Here is an 11605-nt window from a genome sequence, read left to right on the forward strand (position 1 = left end):
AAATTTTTTGTATATGCATAGTTTTATTGGTTTAAAATTTAAGAAAAAATTTAAAAAACAATTTTGCATTTTGATATAAATCCTTTGTTATTATAATTATAACAACAAAAAAAATTCTCAAAGATGTTGTTATATGGTAATTCTATTATGAAAATTTTTTTAAAATTATTGAAAAACAATTAGTAAAGAGCTTTTAACAGACTTAAGTGGTTGTCTGCAATGTATGTTAAAACAGTTCCTTAAAAAAACAATCAATTACAGAATTTGTATCATGTTCTTTATTAACTTACCAGGCAATGTTACCGAAAAGTTATGCTCATACTACATGTTATAAAATTTTGTATTGGTAAGGGAAACCAATAAAATTTCATCATCTCTTCGATAGAGAGGATTTTTTTTTAATACATTTTCCCTGAACACAGATACGAGCATTTCTTCATTAGTTTTGAACATAATTCTTCCATCCACTCTTATCAAATATGTCTTGATGGGTACACTGGGGAGGAAATTCTTTGTTGAATTTGTACAAATACTTGATCTTTGGCTAACTCGGATATTTGAATTTCATGTCTGCAATCGGTCTCTCTTTGTCAAGCTAAACATCATCTGCACTAATTAATTAGCATATTTCAAGTCAGCCCCTCAAACTATTAAGAATGAGTCCTATAACATGAAGATCTGATCATTAGATCAAAAGTTATTCAGTGTAGTCCTCTTTTTTTTTTTTTTTTTTTTTTTTTTTTTTTTTTTTTTTTTTTTTACGCACTACACGTGGTTATGGACGTGTCTTTATTATGATCTGTTCAAACACACTCAAAGAAACAGTTCATAATAAGAAAGTGCCCCTAGCTGTGTATGACAACATTTCTAGGCACAGGTTCCGATGCAATTTTAATCCTAATGATATGCTCTAACTGTCTCAGACGTTTTTTGTAACATTTATGAGACCTATTACTTGTAACGTTTCTAACATATAACGTTCAACTTTAAAACATAACATAACGTGTTACATTTATAATTTTAAAACTAGTACATTTTGACAAAAAATAGACTAAAAAATCATCTAAAAATAAAACTGTAGCTTAGAGAGAGAAATTGATTGCAGATTTGAAATCTGTGACATTGAAATATCCAGATCCGTTTAAAAAAATCTCATGCAACAGAAGAAAAAGAAATTTGTATTTAGAATGTATTTGCCATTGCAGTTATTCTGTAAACACTCTTGGATTGTTTTAGTCACATTATTTCTTTTAAATGAATTAAAATGTTAAACATTTCTCTTTTGGCAATCTGTCGTTTCTTTTTGGAAAAGTGTAATAAAAAATTACGATGTTAAATCAAAAACGAAAAAAAGTTCTTAAGAAATATTCAGGGGGTGTTATCGAATACAAAAATATGCAATTGTATGTTATTGTTTTTGAAGGCTTTAGGTGATTTGTATTGTGAAGCATTATTATGATTGTGCTATGATTAAAATAATTTTTCAATTATGAAAAATTTATGAAAGAATGAGAATTACTTTTATTTCATTAGCAATGTCATATCTTAATTAATGCAAACATTTTTGCTTACTTTTTTATTTTATGAACATGGTTTCGTGAGATTCTCTATTTTAAATAATATGTAGAACATGTCTCTTTCATCTTTGAATCTTGCAACTAAAAATTTTATCCTGACCAGTCTGTTATTATACTCAATGTGTTGTGAGTAAAAAATATGTCCATTTATCTATTTTGCTGCTGTTTATTTATTTTAAAATTTTATCATTCATGTTAGATAAATAAAGCTCTACAAATTCTGTTTTGAATATTTTATTTACATTTAAGGAGTAAAATTTTTGTGACAATATGTTTTTTTTAAGCAAAATTTTATAATGATGTAAGTTAGTAATTTGTAGCTTTGGTCATACTACATGGTAATCGACTAGTTATAGACTTGAAGATTTTTTATTTAATAAACACCAAGCGAGAAAGGGAAAAATTGAAAGGTTGCTCTACAAGGAGAGGAAAACAACGAAAAATCTCCCTGGATCCATTGAAAGGTGAGCGCTCAAACCCTTAAGCCAACGCAGCTTGCTAACCTATTATTGACGCTAGGATACTTTACAAATTGTGGTCATAGGAAAATAATATATAGGTAGTAAGGAAGTTATTTTGCGGCCCGTCAAAATGGAATAGTACCGAAATGTATATGAATCACAAGTTTCGCTGGATGTATATATTTCATTTTTTTAGAACTTTTATTTAAAAAAATTTACCACTATTCATACAAAGTTATGCTAAATATGTCAGTATGAAATAAGCGAGTTGGATTGCGAAGCCATTCGAAAGGAACTACAAAAAAAAAAAAAAAAAAAAAAATCTCGTCGTTTGGTGAACGCAACGAGTAGGGTCCAATCTTAATTTTTGTAATTCTCAAAGGACAAAGTGATATTAAGGCTTACAGTACCAGTCAATAGGATTAATATTAGGGGATTAAAGGGCACCAATCCATGTATTTCAGCACTTTTCTTTTGGTGCAATGTAGTTTCTACACAATTTCGAAGAATGTTTTAGATAGTTATCTTGCTGAAAAACAAATCCTTGACCAACGATTCTCTGTCCACAGGGAAAATCGTAACTCTGAAATATTCTGCGATAATATTTTTTATCCTTAATTCCCTCTTTTTCTTACAAGATTTCACCCTTTCTCACTGGCAAAATATCCCCAAACCATGACTTAACGTCCATGTTCACAGTTGGTAGTAAACGTTGATTTGTCTTACGTTCACCCACTAAACGACGATCATACTGCCCGCCTTTGCTTCCAAGCAACTTAAATTTTGACTCGTCAGTAAACAGAACATTTGATCACTGTTCTAAAGACCAGTTAGCATGTTTTCCAGCCCACTGCAGTCGTTTAACTATGTTTTGTTTTTTCAAAAGAGTTTTTCCAGAAGCTACACAACATTTGAAACCATAGTCACGAAGTCAACGTTGTACAACTGATACAGCTTTCTGCCTAGCAGCAATCCATTCCTCACGGATTTCTGTCTGTGCTCGAGTCCGCTGCCGCTTACTTGCAGATAAACTTATCCTCACGTTTGGACGTAATTCCAGATTTTCTACTCATTGTTGGCTATTATTTTGGCCAGTTTCTTTCTTCTTTTGTAAAGTTCTGAGAGCAGTGATATAGGAAAAATTAGTTTTAAAGGCGATTTGACTACTTGCATGACCTTCTCCATGAAGTGCAATAATAACTGCACGTGTTTCGACCCTTATTTATGGTTTTTGACCCATATTTCTATTAAAAATTGTAAAAAAAAAAAATTTTTACTCTTTCGTTTTTAATATTTACCAGTTATACTGGCAAATTAAGTCCATTACATCAATATTTTAAATGTGTTATGTACATGAACTTAACTAACCCGTATTTGCATTACAGGGAGTGCGTTCGGTGCGAGCCGGGAGCAAAATTCTTATCAACCAACCACCGCTGAGATAACTCATTAGGAGGCGAATGCTCTATCCCAGTGGTCGGCAAAGTGCGGCTCCAGAGCCGCATGTGGCTCTTTGGCTCCTTAAGTGCGGCTCTGGCACAAATATCCAAGGAAGGCGCAATAATATTTTCATTTAAAAAAAAACAAACTGAAATACAATTGCTGAATTTAAAAAGCAAGAAGATATGGGGCTCTAAATTCGAACGTCTTTGTGTTGAATTGGAAATATTGGAGAAGAAAAAACTTGATATTAGTTCACAACACAAGTGGTTTGCTTTGAAAGACCTGGAGAAGGAAGACATTATCATTTTCAAAGCTTGGAATAGTATTCCTGACTCTTGCGATCAGCTGAAGGAACTCGCGTTTGCTGTTCTTTCCCTTTTCGGTTCTACATATATATGATAACAATCTTTTTCAAGCATGAACATTATCAAGAGTAAACTGAGAAGTCGTCTTATTGATGAGAACTTGGAATCATGCCTAAAATTAAGAACAACAACATACAAACCTGACTTACTCAAACTTTCCAAGGAGATGCAAGCACATTGTTCGCATTAATAAATACTTATTAAGTATGAAATTTAGTTTTATTTAGTGTACTACTTATTTAGTGTAATAAAAGCTTACTAAACAAGCAGATTTGGCTCCCAATTTTTTTAAAAATTGTTGTAATGTTCATATTTGGCTCTTTGGCTAATAAGTTTTCCGACCACTGCTCTATCCCTTGAGCCACTGCGGCTCAACGCTATATTAAAATATTGAGCGTTTCACACGGTGCTAAAAGTGTTTCCTGTATTTGAGAGTCACCTTTGAAGCAACCTCCACCCTCAACTTGGTGCCCAATAAGTGACCGCGGACTTAACCATAGCCAACAGATTTCATTCGTGATTAGCCGATTGATGCATAGAGGCCTATCTGCACTATTCGTTTACTTTCAGCTCGAGCCAAACTAGGGTGTTCGGATGCCACGATGCCCCTTTTCCAAGGCACTGTTCTTCGCACATGTCGAACGCTTGTGCGGTTTTTTTCTCTTTTTCCAAACAAGGTTTGATACAACATAGTGGTGATTTAACATAGTCGAGAAGCCCTCGTCAGTTACTTTTGCAACCACGACGACAGAGAAGAGAAGGGGAGAGGCAAACGGAATGAGGAATTATCACTAGGGCACCCTGGGAACGTGACTCCCAGTCTATACCTGAAAAGGGTAAACCCCTGAGGGGCTTCTCAGGAGCATGCTTTAAATATGAAGGAATATTGGTTGAACCTAATTGTATGGAAACTCGATAACAGTTGCAAAGCGCTTCCAATTTTACATTCTGGGGAATAAGTTTTGAAAATCGGATACTTACTGCGAAACTCTATGAATCCTATGTTCAATAATGAAATGAATCACAACGATATATCTTTGAAAAGTTTTCATTCATTTTCTCTCCTAAATTTGCCAACATCAAGCATTATAACTGACCTTTTTGTGCAAAAACTCTTCAATTGTATAGTCAAAAAGTTCAAAATCAAATTTATATATTCCGTACAATTTAAGAATGTCTTTTTCAGGTATGTTTGAAAAGTACTTTAAAGTTAACGAATGTGGATGCGGGTAGCTCTCCTTCCACCATTCAGCTCCAGCATCGATGCCCACCTGTCGGAAAGCGTAGGGAAAATCATGTTGGGCCGTCTCCAGCTTTCCAATAAAGTCATAGTCCACTAAGCAAGGATCGCACCTGTACCAGTACGGAGCCCAATGTTCGTCATAGTCTCTCACCTTAGTATGGATCAAGTACCAGACAAATTCGGTGAAAGTGATGCGATCTAGAGGTGCACCGTCTGGCCTTAGTTTTTTCATCACGGGGTCCCAAAATCTGTCATAGAAATAAGGGACATCTTTTCGGGATTTCTCTGCTTTGCTACGAAAAGCCGACACGAGGCGATCGAAAGGGTGGCGAACGAATATCATTTTGAAGAACCTGTTGACGGTTGTGGATGGGTAGTACGTAGGACTGATTCGCCTGAGGGCATTATTGGCCACAATGTGGAGAGCGGTATCGTTCTCTTGGGCGAGTTCATTGATGTGTATGTCCGATATGTTGAGAAAGAATCTTTTAATTTCCGTCATGGCTACTTTCGGAATGAAGCAGTAGAAAAGAACCTTCTTTTCGTCGACGATGATGGGGCACATTTTATCATCGCAGAACGTTTCCTTGCCAAATAGCCGGTTTGTCGCCACTCGCCAAATTCTGCGCTTGGCGACGAATTCATTCTTGTCACAAATTCCACGCACTCTCCGAACCCGAGCGTCGTACTCCGCTTTCCATTGTTGATCCATCTCTTCAGCAAACTACAAAAGAATTTTAAAGATTTACTTTTTGCACCATATAATAAGGAGGATCACTGCACCATATAATAAGGGTCACTACTAGATGGAGAATGTTTTGGTGTAAGAATTACACTATCGCGATGAAAAAGTTTACGTTTTTTTTTTTTTTTTCCAATTTTAAGAACATTTTTGTAAATATCAAAATTGAACTGAATGTAGGGTTCAATTGGCGATCGAATTGGGCTACAGGTGGAGCAGAGCACAACTCTATATTAATGGGGACACTTCGCATGCTTTCACCATTAGCGTGTGGTCAAGTCGGATAAGGGAGAAAGTTAGAATTTCCGCCATGATTTTCAAACTAATGAAAAACTTTTAAGTTAGGAAACTATATAGAACTCAAAACTGCTTGAAATATAGCTCTTAAAGAAAGCATCGTGGAAATTTTAGAAAATATTTTTGACTATTAAATACGAAAAATGTTATGGAAGGGGAAAATATCCAAGATAAAAAAGTACGTGTGGAGCCAAGCAAAAAGTGTTTGTAAAAAACAAATGGAAAGGTCAGATACTTTCTAGAAATTTATCTTACTTAAAAATATGAAATTATTAAAACGGGACATGGCACACAAATGCAATGCAGATGTAAATAAAAAGAGATAAAAGTTAAATATAGAGTAAAATGAAATACGGAGTTAAATGAAACACATGAAATGAAGTTGAAAATGCATTAAAATTACGCAAAATAGGTTAATAATACGTAGGGAATAAGATACAAAATGAATAAATATAGCACGTAGAAATGCAAAGATGTTAGGTAGATGGGCTTCGGCCAAAAAATCTTTGATACATAAAATACAGTTTCTATAAAAACTAAATCGATATTGGTTAAAATATAGGCAAACGATTAAAATATGTTGAATCGTGAGTAAAACATGTCAATTGGGGAGAATATTCTCCAAAGATCAGACAAAGTTGAGTCAATCAAGTGTAACCGATCTGGAGACGATCTCGGGGCAATGGGTCCAAATCAATTTTAACAGAGTGAAATTTGTCATTAACTTGAAGAGTCACTGTTGTTATCATAAAGCCATAATACAGCGGTTATCAAATGGTGTTTCACGGACCTATAGGATTCCGTGAATTACAATTTTTTTATGGAACACATTTGCGTGAAATTGCAATAAGAAAAACTCGCAATATTTTCAAAAAAATTTTTTTTTCGATAACAATATATTTAATAAATTACTAAAAAAAAATTATGGTTTACAAATAATTAAATCAGTATTTCTCATCAAACTGTGACATTCAAAATAAGATCAAAAAATTCAAGAATAAAACGTATTTTTCTCTGATAACCAGTCTTACAGTATATAACAAATCTTTTTCAAAAACCATAATTGTGCTCAATTTATTCAATTTCAACTTATACGGCAAAATCTACTAGACTTAAATTAAACAGTAAAAAAGTAGCAGCTGCAAACTAGCGAATGTAACTGTCAAACATAAATTCTAATTTTAAGGACTGATAAAACAATGAAAAAATTTCATTCACATTAAAAATTTGTAAATTAATTTATCGTTTTTTTTTTCTTTTTATTTACACCTGCTAATGAACGTTTTTAAAAGTCTGAGTTCCTTCAAAAGAAATTCGATTATTTAAGGTTCCGTAGCTAAAAGAAAATGGGAACCACTGCCTTAATATATTCTTAAACATGTATTTTCATGTTTAAGAAGGGTACAGTAAGGGTGTAGTTGCAGATCGAGATGCAGAATCGGGAAATTCTTGCCTGGAATCCCAAAATGAATTGGGAGCAAGGAAAACAAAACATGGACTAACAGATGCTGAATAAAATTTAAAATAGGATGAGCCATTTTCAAAATGTACCAACTGGCACTAAACGTTCACACTGTCAGAGTAAATGCAATATTTCCGAATAAACCGTGATAAAATTAGCCATATATCATACATAATAAAGAGGGGGAGAGAGAGTTATAAGCAAAACAAAGAGACCTGTGGATTTCGAAAAATTTTATAGAGCCACCTTCACGTACATAACCAATAAATACTCTTATTTACCGATTATTTTAGTTTTTTTTAAACTGTTTTCAACAATTGTTAAAAATTCTTCCACATAAATTTCACTAAGCAAAGTTAAACTTATAAAAAACAGTCATTGTCATGCTTGAGAATCGGTATATCCCGGTAAACTGAAGGAAAAAAAAAAGCTCTGGAGAAAGACAAAGCATCAGATAAAAGTGCAGAAAAAAAAATGAATTAATTGAATGCGCACATTTTTTATTATTTTAACACCAACAAATATATTAAATATTATTTTAAAATTAATTAATATACAGTGATTAGTTTGAAATTAGCGGAAAGGAATTTTTCACATTTCATACATTTTAATACTTCCACTTCGCAGTTTTCTTTATGCTTTTTACATATTTTTAATATCAATAATTACACTTATCGTATTGTAATATAATCATCTAAAAATAATCTTTTTAAACAGGAGATTTAAAAAAACAAACTTCTTATTGTAATGAAATATTTTATCATTTTTGTAAATTTCTTTAAATTAATAAGATTAACACTCAAAATAATAGAATTTGAATATCTTAAAATTTTTAAGAATTTTCAAGCAATAAGTAGTTTTCGCACTTCTTTAGAAAAGCTCAAAATGATAAAGGGTTTACCACGTATCATAAGTAAGTTTAAGTATTATTTTGTATCCTAAGACAAAATTCAATAACAAATGATACCTTACAATAATCGGCCGGACACCAAACTGTGATGGTATAAGGAAAGAAAAAATTCTTTTATGGGGATGGTAGCCCACAAAGCCGGTGTCAGTTTAAATAAATCATATTTTTAATAGTACGAAATTAAATTTGTGGAAATCCCCTTATCATTTTGAGCTTTCTTGTATAAAGTTCAGCGACAATTAGAAAATTGCTTGAAGCTCCTTAAATTTTTAAAATTTTCAAATCCGACTTTTTCATTAGTTGTCAAATACGATTTACTACAAAATTATAAGAAATATTTTTTTATTTTTTTTCCCGCGCATGCGTAGTGTATAAGAACTACTTTAAACAATCATATTTTGCGCAATTTTGAATGAAATTTTTGCTAATTTTAAAGCAATAATTTTGTAATTGTTTTTTAATTGTTCCAAAAATTTTGTTTAATGTTATTGAATATTTTTAAAGTTGTAGCAAAAAAGAAACGTAAGACAAAGAAGCTTATTTTTTATAAAAACGATTTATCTCCATAAATAATAAAGCTAAGTTTATGAAATTTTATGCAATTATTGCAAACAACAACCAAGTAATCGGTAAAAGTTACAAGTCTTTTTCTTTATTTTACAGTATAGGGTGCACAAAAATACTTGATTTATTTCGTAGTTTATTATTGGTCCCAGAAACCAGTGAAAATTTTAAACTTTATTACTGCATAAAGAAAATCGCATGAACTACTCACCCCTAAAGTTAAAAAATTATTCTAGAAGTATTTCTTGAGAAATTCAAAAAAATTTCAAAACTGAAAGAGATTTCTTCCATTATTGTAAGGTAGTGTATTTGATACATGTTTAATTACATTAAATTTGGACTACACGATCTGACTCTTCAATAAAATTGGAAGTTAAATTAATATAATTCTTATAAAGATAAACGGATTACAACTTAGTGAGTTAGTTTTGCATTGCGATCGTAAAAGAACTCTCTTATTTTTCTTGACTTTTCAGCACAATGTTAATTTTGTCTTTTCAAAATTATGTTTTACTAAATATTTCTAAATGGCATTCTAATTGAGGTAAATCAGATACACTTTAATTAATTGTTTAAATAAAAAGTTTATAAGTATTTCTGTTGTCTGTAGATTTGGGAGGATGTCCCCAATATATATTTGCGAAAAAAAAAAAGAAAAAAAAAAACAAATTTGAATTTCCTTAATTGAAATTTAATATTAAATCGAAAACTACGCTTGATTGGAAGACATTAGTTTATTATTTGAAATGTGACGCATATTAAAAGAATTAAGAATCAAAATATTTATAAAAAACGCGTTGTTTATTTTCATATTTTTTTTACTTTTGGGCACAATTATATATAAAAACGCGTTCCTTATTTTCATATTTTTTACTTTTGGATACATTATATATAAAAACGCGTTCCGTATTTTCATATTTTTTACTGTCAAACAATAAAGTCACTTTAATAATGAGGGTCTTTTTTTTCTTTAACCAGCTTCATTTACTGAAGTTGTGTTAATCGTTTTAACTGCAAGCGTTTTAAAATATTTATCTTTTCATGACTAAAATTTCATTTCGCAAAATCAAAAAAATTGTTTTTTTCCGCTGTCATTGGATTTGAAAAGTAATATTTATGGGAAAAGAATAAAAGGGGCTTAAGCTATTACCTAATATTTTACTAACTGATCGTGACACATCTTCTGCGAAGAAAGAAAAGATTCCCTCACCTGGTTATCATTAAAGAGATCATTCCCTCGCATGGGCACTTTTCGCCGCAGAGGATGGGGTGTCCACGGGTGTAAAAAACTGATGAAAGTGAAACAGAACACTACCCCGACAAAGATGGTTCCCAGGCACAAACGGAGACTGGACAATTTCCGACACAAAACGTCCATTGAGAGGTTTACAGATGCGAATGTAAAGTAGAGGAGAAAAAATTAACTAATCGCCTTTTTAGTTTTTTCAAGGTTGGAATGAAGAAGGTGTGTTATATACTCACGACAGTGATCAGTTTGTTGACAGACACGCGTAGTACTCGAGGAGTTTTAACGGGATAAATTCGAAAGAACAAACTGCCCTTCCTACATAGTTTTCAATATCTATTTTCGCATTCAATCGACTCCTCAAATGTAACGATTTGATTGAAGTACATTTGTTACAGGTGCAAGTACAGTGCGTAAAAATATAAACGGAATAACTGTTGATCTAATGATCGGATCTTCACGTTCTAGATCTCAAACTTAATGGTTTGAGGGGATGATTTCAAATATGGTTATTATTTGGTGTCCTGATTAATAAGTGAGTCTGATTTCGTAACTTAAAATATCGTCTGTAGTCATTAATTATCACATAGCCCTAGAAGAAAAAGATCTGGTCAATAGAGCATAGTTTTTCAGGGTGGTCCGTTTTTTGTTTTGCGTACTGCACATGTATTTGAAATCAAGAAAATAAGTTATTAACCAGTCCTACAAGACTGAATACGTGAATCCTTTTAGTTTTGTACCTTTGATCATATTTCATAAAAATAAAGAAGAAAAAAAGAATTAACTCTGGTTCCCTCATCAGCACTTTCTGCAATACTTTTAAATAAAGGTTAGAGCAATATTTTCTTGGTAAACAATACTGTAGTAACTTTTACTTGCAAACGAAAACAAAATTGTATCTCTTTTTTTTTTCTTTCTTTCTTTTTTTTAGAGAAGGAACATCAAAAACACATCGAAAAAATATTTGTAAATAAACAGAAAAAAATAAGTATATTCTTATTTATATACCCTAATGCCTAAGAAATAGTTTTACTAAATTTAATGATGTAACATGAAAAGCCCATTTAAAATTCACATTCCATAGTTTTAAGAATCATATATTTCAGAAATTAAAATGAATAAAAAGTAGGACATAAAGCCTTATAATTTTATATAATTTAATTTTGTAAACAAAGTTTTTTTGACAGCAATTTATATAAAAAAAATTTTAAGTTTCAATAAAAATCATTATTTAGAAACTAAAAAATGTAAAATAAAGAATGCTTACGAAACAAGAAGAAAAAGAAAAGAAAAAT

General features: G+C 31.7%; 1 protein-coding gene across 2 annotated transcripts; it reads right to left on the reverse strand.

Moving 5' to 3' along the window:
- Nucleotides 1–4878: 4878 nt before the first annotated feature.
- Nucleotides 4879–10536, reverse strand: LOC107449614 (carbohydrate sulfotransferase 11). Of its 2 annotated transcripts, none has more exons than XM_016065198.4 (2): nt 10275–10536; nt 4879–5813 (listed from the first exon to the last, which is right to left on the reverse strand). In XM_016065198.4, the coding sequence occupies exons 1-2, from the start codon at nt 10440–10442 to the stop codon at nt 4926–4928; spliced, it is 1056 nt and encodes a 351-aa protein (XP_015920684.2). In that variant the 5' UTR covers nt 10443–10536; the 3' UTR covers nt 4879–4925. The 2 variants fall into 2 exon arrangements, with proteins under 2 accessions (XP_015920684.2, XP_071033498.2); XM_071177397.2 differs by having other exon boundaries at nt 10215–10342.
- Nucleotides 10537–11605: the final 1069 nt, after the last annotated feature.

Source organism: Parasteatoda tepidariorum, chromosome 2 (genome assembly GCF_982258835.1).
Source record: "Parasteatoda tepidariorum strain Cologne lab strain chromosome 2, Ptep-v5.0, whole genome shotgun sequence".
NCBI lineage: Eukaryota > Metazoa > Arthropoda > Arachnida > Araneae > Theridiidae > Parasteatoda > Parasteatoda tepidariorum.

Excerpts from the sequence above, each read along its gene's own strand:
- LOC107449614 (XM_016065198.4), bottom strand. The coding sequence starts at position 10,442 with ATGGACGTTTTGTGTCGGAAATTGTCCAGTCTCCGTTTGTGCCTGGGA. Across the intron at positions 5,814-10,274 it reads ATCTCTTTAATGATAACCAG|TTTGCTGAAGAGATGGATCA; the intron begins GTGAGGGAATCT and ends ATTCTTTTGTAG.